The 17103-nt window shown below is 36.5% G+C and overlaps 1 protein-coding gene across 2 annotated transcripts; it reads right to left on the bottom strand.

Annotated features, from left to right (window-relative positions):
- Positions 1 to 361: 361 nt before the first annotated feature.
- On the bottom strand, positions 362 to 4754 carry LOC120080381. 2 transcript variants are annotated; one of them, XM_039035026.1, is made up of 3 exons: positions 4390 to 4754; positions 3211 to 3680; positions 362 to 1273 (listed from the first exon to the last, which is right to left on the bottom strand). In XM_039035026.1, the coding sequence occupies exons 1-3, from the start codon at positions 4499 to 4501 to the stop codon at positions 644 to 646; spliced, it is 1212 nt and encodes a 403-aa protein (XP_038890954.1). In that variant the 5' UTR covers positions 4502 to 4754; the 3' UTR covers positions 362 to 643. The 2 variants fall into 2 exon arrangements, with proteins under 2 accessions (XP_038890954.1, XP_038890955.1); XM_039035027.1 differs by having other exon boundaries at positions 3217 to 3680.
- Between the last annotated feature and the right edge of the window lie 12349 nt (positions 4755 to 17103).

The raw sequence follows: 17103 nt of genomic DNA, 5'->3' as shown, positions 1-17103 counted from the left end.
ATTAGTTGACTTTTGTAAATATGAAGGTTTATTGATCCGTAAAAATCAAATTATTCAATAGAAAAGGAGTTGCAAAAAAAAAAAATCAAAATTCAAAATAATAATAAAAAAAAAACCAATGACCCAACCCGAAAATTTTGGATTGAGTTAAAACTGAATTCATTATTAGCCAACCCAAATTTTTAGATTGGTCCACAAAATTCTTCAAACCCAGTCTTAACCGGAACCATATACACCCCTATTGTTCACAACCAGCCCATCCACTCTAAGCTTGTACAAATCAAGTTAGCTTTTTGTAGCATGGCCACAGCTACCAAGAAACAAGCATCTTTATCCAAAGCAAGAGCTAAGTAAAGGATAATTTAGCACTAAAAGATTAAAATGAGACTATATATTAACTAAATAAACTCATAAATTACTAGACTCCTAAGACTTCTATGTGAACAATTGTTAAAAGTGATTTTAACTGTGCAATCAAACGCCATGAAAACTTTGAAAAGCACTTAGGGGTTAGCTTTACCATTCTAAAAGTCATTCTAAACTGTCCCTACTTTACCACCCTGCCCACCAAAACACCAAGCAACACCTGTCAACCGTTGCTCTTCTTCTGTCCAGTATCTACATTTCTTGAAAGCTAAAGCTACTACAATGGCTGCCCTGTCCCAGTTTGACCAACTTCTTTAAGATTTGTTTGGTGTTTCTTCCCATTCACATGAGCTAACATCACTTTTGTATCATAAGCACCAACTTTGCACTTTTCACACCAGAAATTAAACTTTTTTTCTGCCACGATATCATCCTCACCAATCAAGTTTTGGCCAAATGTTATCTGGTTGTTCTGTTGCTTATTATCCTCTTTGTCCCCTAATTTCAGAAAGCTTGGAACTACTAATGCATTCATGTCGAAACTGCCATCATTTTTCTCACCTTGAAGTGTTTCATGTTTTGATTCCTTTGCTTCTGCACCTACTGCAGCAGAACTGAGCATCTCTGTGGCTTTGCATAGCTTTCTCCTTTTCTTCAGTAATGACTCGGGTGCAGCCCGGGAAATGTTGATCTCCTTTTGAGCCCTCAGACTTGCTTCTTTGCGCTGGTGTTTCTTGCCATGAAGGTGTTGATTAAACATCATTTTGTTTGTTGTGGTCACCTTATACAGGACACAACTCCACTCATCCTTGGAAGCCTTCTTCACAATAGACAGTTGGATGTCATTGGTGGACAGTGATGTCGAGGCCTTTCTCTTTTCTCTAAAAACATTTGGGTCAGGCTTTTCCTGCAGCACCGCTCTCAAATCTATAAAGAATGAACTCTGGACTTTCTAAGCGCTTAAAAACACTTTTGTTACACTTAAAAGCACTTTTCTAAGGACTTACTCATTACAAACATATCCCTAACAACTTCACACACATATCCACAGTTCTTATAAAAAGCTCTCTTTTTTTTTTTGGTATGAACCATCAAACATAACTCTGGAGTGGCAAAATTTCACCAAATTTAAGACACAAGTCAGATTATTGTAAACCATTTGACAAGGAAGTTAGTTCATCCACAATATGATAATTTCTAAATAATGCCATTAATTGAAGTGTGATTTCCTAGAATTCCAACCATGTTTTTATAATAGAAAACTGATCACCAATCACTCCTACATAATTGGTACATTAGAGAATGGAAAACTACCTTATTGTCCTAGTAAATTTTTAAATTTGAAGAAAAGTTCGTACAAATACCTTAGTTTAGTTCCTCATCTTCCTATATTACAGCTTTTTTACCCAAAATTGGCAACCATTAGAATCTTAATTTGTCTTGAGTTTCTATTAAAATTCAGATTTAGGACTGTTTGGATTGACTTGAGAAAAAAATATTTTGAAAAAACTCTGAACACTTTTGATAAAAAGTGATTAAATACACTTGAAAAACTATTTTAACTATTTTGAATGATTGTCAAATACTTTAATTTCTTTTAAAATGACTTTTTTAAAAAAATTAAACACTTCAAAATGTATTTCGAACACCACCTTAATCACATTGATAAACATGATTAACTTACAAATTTAGTTATTAAACTTCGAACTACCGTATATTTGGTTCGAACTTCAAGAAGTGCGATCTCTAAACTTTAAATTTAAGGATCTCTAAACTTTAAATTTAAGGATCCCTAAATTTTAAAAAGTGTGATAAATCCTCAAGTTTTTAATTGTGTCCAATAGATCCTTAAATGTTTAATTTTGTGTAAATAGGTCATTGACCTATTTGATATTTTTTTAAATTCAATAATCATTTAATATTGAAAAATTTTAGAGTCCTATTATGCATGTGTTTTAAATTTATGTATAATAAAAATCAATACAGTTTTCAAAATTTTAAATATGTTAAGCTCCCATAGATATGGATGTGAAAATTTAGGGACCCACTAGACATTTTAAAAGTTATAAAGACATTTTTTACAAGTTCAAAAACCAAAGAGATTTAAACCTCTAAGTTAAGGGACTAAATTTATTTTAAGTTTATATCTATTTAGTCACTAAATTTGTATTAAAATTTTAATTTTATGTCCAATAAGTCTGTGAACTTCAAAAATGTTTAACAGATTCTTGAACTACCAATTCCGTGTCTAAATTAACTTTTAAATACATTGGATAGGACAAGGAACTGTTAAATACAAAATTGAAAATCGAGAATTTATTGGACACAAAATTAAATGTTTAGACATTTTCTACCATATTTAGAGGTTTAATGGACATAAATAATTGAAAGTTGAGAAAGACCGTTGAGACCTAAGATGCACAAACCTTATAAGTTACAAGTCACTAAACTTGTAATTTAAGGGCTTCTCCTTGTATTTGAATTTTTGTTTCTGAAAATTAAGCTTATTTTTACCATTTTCTCTATTACAGTTTTCTTCTTTATTAGGAAAAGATTTAATCCTTTTAATCTAAAAAATAAGTCTTTAAAAACTATTTTTTAGTTTCCAAAAACTCATTTCTTTGATGTATTTAGACTAAGAATTCAAACTTTTCAAAAGATTGAAAACTATATTGAAGAAAAAGCAATGAAACAAGCATAAATTTCAAAGGAAAGAGACAGAAAACTAAGTAGTTAAATTTAATCTTCTTAGAAAATTAGGATGATTTTGGAAAACTAAGATGATTTTGAAAAACCCTATTCATCAAAGGAAAGTGAAAAAAAAGGATAGAGACAGAGCCAAACCAGTACAATGAGTTCTCTTTTAACGGCCTCTAGTACTTCAAGCTCCTTTTTGTCTTCCACCATTAATGGCTGAATCCGCGGCGGCGGCGGCGGCGGCAACGCCACTGCACGAAACCCTAGGCGGTCAGAACTTTTTGCTTGCTCCATCTTCCGCCATTCATGAAACGATTGCACCACTACCGCCGGCGACGGCAATGGACATGAAGACGGAGAAGGCGCTGCTGCAGCAGCGCTGAAAGGCACTCCCCAGCGTTGCGGCTGTCGGAGAGGAAATCCCGCCAACTGCGCAACTCCTCGAATCGCCATCTCTCGTTCGAACAACATCAATTCTCTCCTCGCTTCCTCTTTCAGAAATCGCTGCCGTTCAATCTCCGCCAGCAATTTCTCTTCTCTCAATCGCATTAACTCCATCTCCCAGAGCATTTCCTTGTTTGAATCGAGTATGTCCGTGGTTCGTCTGAGACAGGGTTCTGTTGAATCCATCGAGATATTGAAAATCATGTTAAATCAGAGAAAAGTAAGAGAAATCCAAGATTCCACTCCCGAATGCGTTCTATAAAGTGCGATCGTAACCGAAAACCTTTTGAGATGATCTGTTAGGGGATATGAAAAAAGAGGAACCGCTTCCGCAACTGAAAAAAAGTAACGAATCCTAACCGTGCTAGAAAAAGGAAAAGTAAATTTCAAAATTCATCGGTAAAATATACACACAGAAAATGAAAGTTAAAAGCTTCTTTCCCTAGATTCAAAATTTCATTCACTGCTCATAAAAAATTGTAAAACCTCTCATCGAAAACGCCAGAAACCGGTCAAAATTCCAACGCAGTCAGAGAGAGTTCCTCAACTCGAAGGGGAAAAAAAAAAAAAACAAAAGAAAACTATTCACTATTCAAATCATCCAAAAACAGAAGAAATCTTTAACCTTTCGAGCCGCTTGATTTTCACGGAATCCAAACAGAGTAAAAACGCAGAAACCAGCGCATTCAGAAAAAGCTTCTCAACTCGAATGAACAAAAAAAAAAAAGGAAAAACTATTCTCTATTTCACATCATCCAAAATCCTTAGAGATCTCTTCAACCTCTCGAGCCGCTTGATTTTCACAGAACATCCAAACATACAGAAACAATACAAAAGATCGCAATGCGAACAAATAGACAAACAAACAGAGAGTTAACAAACCTGGAAATCTTTGGTTAGATAAACAATAAACAGCCAGCGGCCAAGGAGGAACATACTGTTGCGGTGGCGGTGGCGGAGGTCGGTGATCGCCGGCACGAAACTTGAACTCCATGGCGAAAAACGCAGAAAAAAAATGAAAAAGGAAGGCGACGGTGCGAGAGGCGGAGGGAGAGGGAGAAGGTAAGAAGAAGGAGTAGAGAGGTATTGAAGGAATTAAGGGAAGAAGATGAAGAATATGGAAAGCACCGCCATTGTTAAGCGCGTGAGAAGAAGGACAGCCTTGAAAAAAGGTGAAAAGATGGAAGGGCGTCCACAGTCAGGGCAGTGACGTGAATCTACACTCTCCAAGCTGACGAATTTTCTCTCTCTCTGATTCAAATATTTATTTTACTTGATTTTATTCACTGACCCCACCTCAAAAAAAAGGGATTCTCTTTTTCCAAAGATTTTTGTTTTCCTTTCTAATCTGAAACAAGGAAATATGTTCGAAAAATCTCCCAATTTCAAAGAATATGTACGAGGTGTTAAAAAAAATATGATAATTTGAAAATATTGTTTAACTCAGTAGAATCCGGTTCGATTTAAATTTATTATTAATTTTAAAATATATTTTTTATTATTNCAATTTTTAAAAATAGTTGAAATTTTTCATTATATAAATTGAAATTGAGTTGTTAATTTTAATTCAATATATGAAAATAATTAAATTAGATTTTTGCTTTTTGCTTTTTTTTAAAACAAAAATTTAAATAAATGACTAGATTAACCTAAACCAATCCAACTCAAATATTTCATGGTTGGGTTGGATTGGGTCATTTTTTAATAAGGGTTATTTAGATTAAAGAAATTTACAATCCGAACAATTGAGTTGAGTCTAAAAAGTCTTTCAACTCAACCCAACCCATGAACACCCCTTGTACCGAGTTTAAAAAATGTACCTTTTTAATCTTCAAATTTAATAAAATAGCTCTATTTGGTCAATTTTCAAAGAGATCTTTCTCGGTCTCTAAGCTTTGAAATGTTTTTTTGTTTAATTTTTTTTTTAAAAATTATATGATATTTAAAATTAGAAAAATAGTTTTAAAGGGGGTGTGTTTTTTAAAATCTGGCTAAGTGTTGAAACCTAGGACAACCATACATTGAGGCTTGTGAGGCATGGGCACATGGTGAAAGTTGCTATGCGTTGGTCTTGACATTGGAGGGTGTCATGTTTGCTAAAGTGGTGGACGCATGAAAGACTATGCGTTGGTATAGGGTGTGCGACCAAGACACTAAGCGATGGTCAAACCATGATGGACACATGTTGGCTGAGCGTTGGCATGAGGCGCTGCCCAAACGTTAGCGTGACAAGGGCTGCTCATGCGTTGGGATGATAAGAAGCAGCGTGAGCAAGCAACAAAGAAGGGCCATCGAGTGACGAGGATGGGTTAGGCGCGAGCAAGGATGCGTTCGATTGTGCGCAAGCGTGGGCGCTGGGCGTTGGGGCACTGCGCGAGGACGATCGCAAGTGCTTGTAGGGTTGCACGATAGCAGTAGACGATGAGTGCAAAGCTAGGAAATTGAGGCTGAGCGTGCGTGTTGTCCAATGCACGGCAATGAGCACAAGGTTGTGTGTTGTATGCGTAAAAGCTACATGGAAGCTATGCGATGGGCCAAGCCATGATGGGCGCATGGTGTAGTGTCTATGCATTGATGGGGCTTGCGGTACACAAGGCTTGCGAGGTCAGGTGGTGAATGTGTTGATCTTAAGCAACAAGGGCATGCTTGCGTTGGTCATGAGAGGATGCAAGGCGACGGCAAGGCAAGCCTTGGGCATTGATGCAAGGGCACATTAGTAGTAGGCATGCAGTGAGGGCATGCGATAAGACAAACCATGAGGCGTTGATTTGAGACCTAGATTGACCCAAGGGTTGGCATGTGGTGATGATGTGCTATGCACTAAGACTGATTATGCACTAAGCACATTCGAGGTTAGGAGGGGCATGTGGGCGCATAGGACAAGGTTAGCGCGAGTAACATGCGATGGTCATAGTCCTAGTTGAACGCATGCGCCAAGGGTGAGCCATGCGAAGAGAGGAGTATGCAGCCAAGTAAGGACTTGCGATGACTTGAGGTTAGTGTGGCACAAAGGAGGGTGATGCGATGATCAAGTCATGCGATCAAGTAAGCATGTGGCCATGAAAGGTATGCGGACTAATAGATTCATCTGAACAAGTGGTTAAACCGAGAAGAGTTTGAGCTTAAGATAGAAGGAGGTGGACAAATAGGGTTTCATGCAAAGAGGACTTGTGCATGAGGAAGACAACGCAGCTTCATGCAAGTAGGAAGTGGCATGGAAGTAGGTGGTGGCAAAGCAAGGTGAAGACACTCCAAAAGTTCCTAAGTAGGAGGTGTCATGTGTTGAAACCTTAAGAAATGATGAGGATTTGTTGCTAAAGGCCTATAAATACCACCACAAGGCATTTCTTCAGTTCATAACATAAATTCTCTTCAAAGAATATTAGGAGGAGTATTTGAGGATAGATTCGGAAGAAGCTTTGCATTGATCATGAAGAGCATGCGTTGATAGCAAGACCATGCGTTGATCAAGTGGTTCTAAGAGGTGGAGATGCTATCGGACAATGAGGTCATGAAGTAGCATCAACTTGGAACGAGTTCTCCCAAACTACTCGTGCGTTTTGAGTGATTCCAAATCCACTTGAAAGCCCTAAGTGTCCAATTTTCAAGGTAGGGCTGCCGGAGGAAAGGATCAAAGGAATCGGGCTGGAGAGTAAAGGAAAGACAGAAGGTTCGAGCTCTTGGGTAAGCTTGGGCCAGTCTTGATGATTTGGGGATTCCGGCCAAACCACGAGGATTTTTGGGCCGAGATTTTAAGATAAGTTAGTTAAGAAATTTCTAACATATATGTAGAAGGAAGTGTCTTAAAATAAGGTCTGGAATGATGAGTAATATGAGCTTCGGAATGAATATAGAATTTAGGATTCAAAAGGAAGCCATCGGAAACTAAGGAACTTGGAAAGAGAGAAAGGTTCCTGCTAATCAAGGTGAGTGGTATTTCTTTTAAGGTCTTAAGCATATCTTTCATGTTTATGTTATGTTGTGAATGAGTAGTTGGAACGAGCATGAGAATATATGGCTGGGATGGTTAGGGGGTTAACAGACCTAGTTCCTGAGCCTGTGAAAGGAACCTCGTATGGGATGGTTAGAGGGTTGACGAGCCTAGCTTCTGAGCTTATAAGCGGGAATCTATGTGCATATAGAGAACATAGAAGACCGAGGTTTGGATGTTAATCTCGTACTTGTGATATGCTTGTATTATTATATGAGTTGAAAGAGACTCTATAAGTTGTTTACCACTCACTGAGCTTCTTAAAGCTCATTCTTTTCTTTATGTTTTTTCCCAGATAGCGAAAGATGAGGAGTTTTAGGGTGTTGCTAAGGTCAAGGTCTGCCACACCACAACCACACTTCTGGTTCAAAGTTGTTGATATAAACTTTATAATTAAGTCTAGGAATTGTATAAATGTTATACTGTTTGTAATAAAATAAGTTTAGCCAAATAGTTATTGTTTATATCCTTGACTTAAAGTTTAATGAGTGCAAAATGTTCAGATGGGCAGTAGGTATCACAAAAGGGTGGTATCTGTCGTCCTTACGCCTTCTTTCAGGTTCAAGAGGTAAGCTCAGAAGGGGGTGTGACAAGTTGGTATCAAAGCATAAGTTCCTAGGAAACCTAAAATTTGAGTTCAGGAAACCTAGAGGGATGATTCCATAGGTTTAAAGAGAAACCTAAGAATTAGTCAAGGTAAGACTAAAAGGAATAGCGGAAGTGGCGTACCTAGCACACAACCTGAGTTGGAACTCATAACGCTACCTGAAGATCCGTTGGGAAAGGTAAGAATGAATTAAGTTATTCTCAATTAGAGTTTGAGATAGAAAATTTATTTGTAGATAGTTTGGTTTGACGAAGAGATGGCTAGGAGAAATACCGTTGGACAAACTAGGGAAGTTAATATCAAAGTAGCGCAGTGGAAACGTAGTGCTAGACAAGGTTATAAAGGTTTGCGACAGAGGTTGTTGTGAAACCTTAAATCAGAGTAGGTCCGAGCAAATTTCGAGGACAAAATTTTCTTAAGGGGGAAGTAATTGTGAAACTCGGATCTCAATTTCCCTACTTAAGCAAGTAATTAAGGAAATTAAGCCAGTATAAGTTAAATCTTATGTTGAAGGGAAAAAAAAATTCTAAGTATTGGAGTAAACGTTTGAGTAGCTTTGAATTGGAGCTTAACAGGTGGAAATCTGGCTAAGTATTAAAGCCCAGGACAACCATACATCGAGGCTTGTGAGGCATGGACGCATGGTGAAGGAGTTAGATGTAACTATAGGGGCAAAACGTAAAATTGGCCTAGCTATACTTATGAGCAATTTATGAAAGGTCATCGCACTATTGATTGGTTATATGGACACAGAAATATATCTGTAGTACGATTAGTGCATCTATCGGTGTTTAGTGGAGTGACCAACAGTTAAAAGATGGTGGATCTCTTGACTAAAGAGTTTAGTCAGTTATTCACGTACTGTTGGAGCTTCAAGCTACAGGTCCATAAGATCCCTTTGGTGGCTCAATGGATTCAAGTTGGGAATCAGTTTTTAGGTTAATTTGAAGTGTTCAAATTAACAAGAGAGAATTTGATTATATATGATATAATTAAATTGGTTGAATTATATGTGATATAATTGATTTGATGTATTAGATACATTAACTGGAGGAATTGATATAAATATGATTTATATTAAATAAAGGAGAAAAGAATTATGGTTTAAATATTACATCTGATGTGATATTAAAACTATAGGTTATAAATATAATATGATAATTTAGTTATTATATTTATTTATAATAAAAACAATTATGAGATAATTGTTTAGTTGGTTATTTTCTCCATTAAACGTGCAAGTGGGAGGTCAATTTCAGTTTTGAATAACTGAAGGATAAAATGAAAAAAGTTTTCATTTTATGAACGATTGCTTCATTAATTGCTTCACTAATCGTTTGCTCACAAGAGACTATACGATAGTCCTCATAAGAGACTAGATGATATAGCAAGAGACTAAATGATCGAGCGAGATTTGTTAAACGATCGGCTCTAAACGATTGAGCAAGAGACTAAATGATCGACTAGATGATTGCTCACGAGAGTGAGATATTACTAGACGATTCTTACGAGAGCGAGAAATTACTAAACGATCAAGTACTCTCAGTTTATGCGATAGACAAAAATCTTTCGTACACTTACTTGATCATGTAGTTCGATCATTTTCTTGCTCCTTCCCTCTACCAAATTCACACAGAGCACACACCTCCTGGATTCTCATTCCGAGATTACCAAGGTTACCGAGTGGTAGTGTTGAAGGGTTGCTATTTGAGGAGTAGATTGTTCGTGATTGTAACGACAACGAGAGGTTGGCTAAACGATTGCTCACGAGAGCAAGATATTTCCAGAAGAAGAGTTCTTCAAAGGTATGTCTCTCAATTCTTGTTGTATGCATAACAATTCTTATATGTTTATGAATGCATTTATTCTTGCACAATGGGCTTGGAAAGATCTTGCTTCCACTCACTGATTCTCTTGAATAAGAGTTTCTTCAGATAGGTTGTTCTCTTAAGTACCAAATCCAAGTCTTGAACAAGGGGCCCTACCCTCTAAGTGGCCCAAGAGGGATCCAGTTTAGTGATTGGATCACAAACCAACTGTTCATTAAAGGATCAGTGGAACTTAAGGAGCAAGATGTAATTTTGACAGTAAAACTGTTGAGGTTGATGCCCTAAAGTTTCGTGTGTTGTAATTTGTAAACAGTTTGTACGAACGGTTGTGTTGTATAATATATGATATTTACTTCACATCTTGATTTTTATAAGTTATTTGTTTTATTTGCTTTACCACAAACCAATAAATATAAAATCCCTGGTTGTCTGTATGTAACTTAAGCATGTATGTGGTGACATACAAGTGAATCATGTCTTGAGTGATAACCAAAATGGTTTGTAGTATATGGATATAGGAGGGAAATCTTATCCTGGTAACGATACGGATGCGGCCCGCCTTATGGAATGGTCATAGGTGTTGTGACTTGTCACAAATGGTCTGATCCTGATCATGCGAGTGGGGGCATCCTATATAAAGAGTTTGTATAAGACCTGACCATGAAGTATTAACGTCTCGTTATATAACACCATTCATGACAGAGACTTCACTTCACTAGGATAACCATAGAAAACATAACCTCAATCCTGTGTGAGTTGAGAACTTCTACCATTGATGGCGATCCTTTGATTTGTATGGGTGCGAGTGACCAAGTCGCCGATTTAAACTTACCATTTTAGGGATTTGTCTAATTTAGGAGCTAGGAACTCAACTACACAAGATGGAATTCACTTCTTCTCCGAGGCAGGGGCAAGTAGATAGATAACTCCCTTAAGGGCTGATTCTAGAGCTTGAACGGTGTGGTGCCACACATCTTCTCTTGGCCCGAGAGGTGTTCACACATAGTTGGACTATGTTGTATTGTTTATTAGAGGAATCAGTGGTACTTAAGTAGTGAGATGTAAATACATGGGCAAAACAGAAAATTGGCCCAGCTGTACTTACGAGCATCTATGAAGAGTCATCGTACTCATGATTGGTTATATCCGATGGACACGGAAATATATCTGTGCTAAAAAGAGTTCAACTGTTGGTCTTTAGTGGAATACCTGGCAGTTAATGGATGGTGGATCTTGTGGCTAAAGAGTTTAGTTAGCTAATCACGTACCGTTGAAGCTTTGAGCCACATGTCCCTAAGGTCCCCTAGGTAGCTTGGATAAAGAATTAGTTTTTGGGTCAGTTTGAAATGTTCAAATTGACAAGAAGGAGTTTGATTATATATGATATAATTGAACTGGTTACTTATATATGATATAATTGACTAAATATATGAGATACATTATTTTGGAGGAAATTAGATATAGATATGATTTATATCAAGTGGAGGAGAAATTACTATAGTAGATATATGTATTGGGGTTGATGCCCTAAAGTCTCGTGTCCTATAGTTTGTAAACAGTTTGTACGAACGTTTGTGTTGTATAATATATGATATTTACTTCACGTATTTTTCTCAGTTACTTGTTTTATTTGATTTACCACAAACCAATAAACATAAAATCCCTAGTTATCTGTATGTGACTCAAACATGTATGTGGTGACATACAAGTGGATCATGTCTTGAGTGATAACCAAAATTGTCTGTAGTATATGGATATAGGAGAGAAACCTTATCTTGGTAACGCTATGGATATGACCCGCTTTGTGGAATGGTCACAGGTGTTGTGACTTGTCACAGATGATTTGATCCTGATCATTCGTGTTGGGGACATGCGAGTGGGGACATCCTATACAAAGAGTTTGTATAAGACCTGACCACGAAGTGTTAACATCTCGTTATATAACACCGTTCATGACAAAGACTTCACTTCACTAGGATGACCATAGGTAACATGACCTCAATCCTGAGTGAGTTGAGAACTCCTATCATTGAGGGCGGTCCTTTGATTTGTATAAATGCGAGTGACCAGGTCACCGATTCAAACATACCATTTTGGGGATTCGTCTGATTTGGGAGCTGGGAACTCAGCTATACAAGATGGAATTCACTCTTTCCCCAAGGTAGGGTAAGTAGATACATAGCTCCCTTAAGGGATGATTCCAGGGCTTGAACGATGTGGTGCCACACACCTTCTCTTGGCTCAAGAGGTGTTCACAATAGTTGGACTATGCTGTATTACTCATTAGAGGAATCAGTGGTACTTAAGGAGTGAGATGTAACTATAGGGGCAAAATGATAATTTGGCCCAGTTGTACTTACAAGCATTTGTGAAGGATCATTGTACTCATGATTGGTTATATCCAATGGACACAGAAATATATCTGTAGTAAGAAGAGTTCAGTTGTTAGTCTTTATTGGAATGCCTGACAGTTAACGAATGGTGGATCTCGTGGCTAAAGAGTCTAGTCAGTTATTCACGGTTTAAGAGTTAAACAACATGCAGTGGAAGTATCAAGGATCCATAAGCATTCTAATTCGCTAATTTTGGCAAAAACTAAAGCATGCTCTTCACAAAAAATGGGTTTTCAAAACATACATTTGATGAACTCTCCAAGAAAAACGTCTTTTCAGCTGTTATCTTCACTTGATATCAACGTGAACCACCTCAAAGCCTTCCCTACTATGCTCTTGGAGCTTTAGGTAGAGTTGTGGGACTCAAGAACAACTTGATGATGTGAAGAAACAAGAAAAGCTCACAGCAGTAAATTGAAGAAGACAGTTTCTTCTTCACCGTTATTTTTTTTCTCTCAAAATTTTGTATTCTTCTATTTTCTCCAACAACTCCAATCTTTTTTATATATTTAGATGAACATGCAAAGTGATGGAGTGCATGGCTTGCAGCTCATGCTTGGAGAATCAAAGTAGAGAAGATAATGGTTTTTGTGTGAGCATAAAGATGATGGTAATGGAAAAAATCCATTTTCCATTTTGTGCAACCATGCAAATTGTTTTTCCATTTTCTTTTTAAAATAAAAAATGATTTAAAATCATTTTTATTCAAAATTTATTTTCTTAAATTAATTTCATAAATTAATTTAAAAAATTAATTAATTTAATATCAAATATTAAATTTTTTTTTTGCACAATAATCATCTTCATATATTTAAACCATATTTAAATATTTATTCTCTGGTTCCGTTTAATTTGAAGATTTCAAATTAATTTCTCAAGCTATCCTAAAGCTTACACATTTACGAGCTAGTAGGGGGACCTCGCGGACCCATAGATCATGGGCTTCAACAATCCGAGATTAATCGGCTAAACTCATTAGACCGATCTAACCCCTATTCATTAACTAAGGGGTGATTCCACTAAAGCCCATAGCTGAACTCCCCTCACTGTAGATATATTATATCCACTAGATATAACCATGATTAGTAGTTAACCCTTCACAGGTTGCTCGTAATAATGGCTGGGTCGAATATCTGTTTTACCCCCGAAATTACCTCTTATTCCTTAAGTTGCACTGATCCCCTAATGAACAATTGATTTGTGATCCAATCAACAAATCGAATCCCTCTCAGACCAATGAGAGGGTGAGATCTCTTGTTCAAGACCCAGAATCAGCACTTGAAGGGAACAATCTCTCTACTAACCCTAATTGGGTAGGAGTGAATTCCCTCTTGCATCCTATGTTCCCAACTATTCATCCAGTCTTTTCCCCAAAATGGTAAGCTTATTGAGAAGAGGCAATTGGTCTACTCTCACCGTTTGTAGATCAAAGGATAATCCTGAACAAACAGGAGTTCATAGTTAGCTCAGGATTAAAATTAAGTTACCTAGGTCATCGCTTGAAATAGTCAGTCTTAAACAGTAAACAACGTTATAAAGTAAGAGTAATAGGTTTCGTGGTCCGATCTTGCATAAAATTCATTTAAACAGGACACCACAACTCCTCATGTCTCAACATGCACAAATTAGGATCACTTCATATGTAGCACTTTATAACACTTTGTAACAACTACAGAGTAGGCCGCATCTAATAGTGTTACCAGAATAAGGTACCCAATCTTATTCATATACTATAGATCATTTTGACTATTTACTCGAACCTGATCCACTTGTATATCTCCACATAAAGTTCAAGTACTCATATAATAGTCAAAGGACTTAGGTTTATTGGATTTCTAAAAAACAATATATTCAACAAAAACTTTATCGAAGTCTCATAATAAGTTTTAATGCTTACAAACCACGAGTTTTAGGACATAAAACCCAATAAACTCCCACTTGGACTAAAACTCCAGTGATAACTTATATATCTGATATATAAGATTGAGTTTCTAAGTTTTATAGAGAAATACACTAAACTAGGGCATCCCATACCCATGGTTTTACCATTTGGTATCTCATACCTAATATTTCTCCCACTTGGCCTAGGTTATTAACTTCTGGTATTTCTAGTCTTACTAGATGATTCTTAAATACTTTATCTGAGAGAATCATTGTAAACATATTAATATACAAATAGGTTTCTTATGGGGAATTCATCTATTTCTCAATAATGGCTAGGAAGTACATTTTCCTCCCTCTACATTGAGGTATTCTCAACTCTTTGATTAAGATGGTCTGATCTGCCTTAACAACTCTTGTTAACAGTCAGAGCTAGAGATCTTAAATTCATTATACTTCAATCTTAGCCATTTAAATATCTGAATATTTGCTGATGGCTATTAACAATTTGATTCTTAACAGAAGTTGTTATGAGACAGAACAAACATATTTCTTGAAAAAACATTTCATTCATAACAAAAAAATATGTACAAAAGGTTCATTACAAGATTTAACGAAAGCAGGTAATTTACATCTTCATTAGCAACTTCTCCTACTGGATGAGCTGAGCAAACGGTCTCCAGGATCTAACCGTCTATTTTCCTTTCTCTGCTCTCTTCTCTGCAAGATATTTAGGGCAATTTCTCTTCCAGTGCCTCAACTCATTACAATAGAAACATTTCCCTTTCTCTGCACTTACCAGTAGACTTTTTCCCTTTCCCTTTGTCTTTCTTCACTAGAATACTCTTAGTCTGCGAAGACAAGGCAACTTCAGGCTTGGAGGACATTCCTCTCTTCTCAGCAGAAGCAACATTTACTTCTGGTTCTTGTTCTAGAACTTTAGTTCTCAACATGGTCTGAAAAGCATACAGCTTATTAAGCAGAGTTGTCAAGTTGTATTTGATTTTATTCATCAAGGTATTGGTACAAAATTGTAGAAAACTCTTCGGAAGAGATTTTAGAATAAAGCCAACTTGACTTCTCTCATCTATCATAGCACCATTCACTTCAGCCATATTAAAGTGGACAATCATGTCCAAGACATATTCATGAACATTGGTCCCCTCTTTCATGCGACTAATGTAAACGTATTTGACAGTATCATGCCTCGGGGTGAAGGACGACTGTCCAAACATCCCTCTTAGAGATTCCATAATCTCTTTGGCAGTGGTCATACCCTCATGTTATTTGGCCAAAACATCAGATAGGCTGGCGAGAATATAAGCACGGGCTTTATCATTAGCCCAAATCCATTTATCAAACGCTTCCCGAACAGTTCAGTTGGTATTTGAGCTAAAAATGGGAAGACATTCCTCCGTTAAGGCAAATCTCAAATCGTCTATCGTGTGTATTTTATTCAAATTCGATTTCCAGTTTACATAATTGTCCCCAATCAGTTTGTCCGAAGCCACAATTGTATAATATAACTCGTCATTCTGAAATTATAAACAAATTTTATAAGTGAATTGCTTTTAAATCCAATCAAGTGATAATATACCCATAATAATTATTTTTGCAAAGATACTTAAGTGATTTAGAACAAATGCTAGTGTGGAGCAGTCAAGAATTCTTTCACAAAAGCAAGACAGTTTTTGACCAAATACTATCTCCAGAATAACTCATATTCTGATAGTCATTTAGTTATCGTTTTCGGTCAAGATCATTACTAACACTTAGTAAGTCTTTTAAGTGTAGACCCACCATTTTTAGATCTTATAGAACGGTTTGAGTATGACTCCGAAATAGAAGACAATTCCCAAGACGGATCTATAAGACCCTATTCATTTTACTGAAGCGTGAGTTATTCCGAATCCTATGTTACAACCCTTTGTAGGGATCGCCGTGGTTAACGACTAGCTAGTGCCGCATGAAAACGACAACAAGCGCAACATAAGAATCTCACGGTTCAAACTAATGGAGGAGACTGTAGGACAATGTTGACACATTTCCTTCACCCACTTACTATGAACGACTTCCCTCATTCACCTTGTTATTGATCCATGCAAACACTTTCTTTATGGAGTAGTCGAGGTAAAATCGACAAGAAGCCAAGCATGGATCTCACAGTGTAAACTCTTGAGGACGTGAGAGCTAAGAACTTTTATTCTCCCACTGAAGTATTCTAAATGTTTGGGTATATTTATACTTAGGTTCTTTTAGGCTAATAAAAATAACCCTAAGTCTAGGTGGTTTATCCAAGTATAACACTTATAAATGGATTTAACCTACAATGTCTAGGTGATAAACCGATTTTATTACCTCAAACCGCTCACGAATGCTCATAAAATCGGTTACTAACGCTCAATTATTCGACTGTAATCCCCAGGTAGGAGGTGTTCTGTAGACCGTCAACTTAAAGACCACCAGCCTTCGACAGAATTATATATTGATTGAGTTTGTAACCATAGTTTTACAAGTTTAACAACCTATTTTAACTATTAAAATAAGTGGTTAACCTAAGTGAGCATGCAACTATTCTTTGTTATGGATTTTAAACGTCTAACCCAATTTTATAACAGCTTACAAAATTTTAGACATGCTAAACATCCATGACAAACAGCAAAGGTATTCAATATCTAATATAACTATTATATTAAATAAAATAAACCCTAACATGCATACTATATATCATAATATCTTATAACATACTGTCAATGTATGTAACATGCTTCCTACGGTGGGGTTTTAGATCTACATGACATACTGTATGCATATATGTGAATTTATTTAATTATCACGTACATCTCATGCATAAACAAGCAAACAAATAACTAACTATTATAAACAGCTTCATAA

This window comes from Benincasa hispida, chromosome 6 (assembly GCF_009727055.1).
Source record: "Benincasa hispida cultivar B227 chromosome 6, ASM972705v1, whole genome shotgun sequence".
Lineage (NCBI taxonomy): Eukaryota > Viridiplantae > Streptophyta > Magnoliopsida > Cucurbitales > Cucurbitaceae > Benincasa > Benincasa hispida.
This window is presented reverse-complemented; position numbering and strand designations above follow the sequence as displayed.

What these genes read in the sequence shown, in the direction of transcription:
- LOC120080381 (XM_039035026.1), bottom strand. Translation starts at nt 4,501, where the DNA reads ATGGAGTTCAAGTTTCGTGCCGGCGATCACCGACCTCCGCCACCGCCA. An exon ending in ATCTAACCAAAGATTTCCAG is followed by an intron (nt 3,681 to 4,389) that starts GTTTGTTAACTC and finishes TGGATTCAACAG; the next exon opens with AACCCTGTCTCAGACGAACC. An exon ending in AAAGAGAACTCATTGTACTG is followed by an intron (nt 1,274 to 3,210) that starts GTTTGGCTCTGT and finishes GCGGTGCTGCAG; the next exon opens with GAAAAGCCTGACCCAAATGT.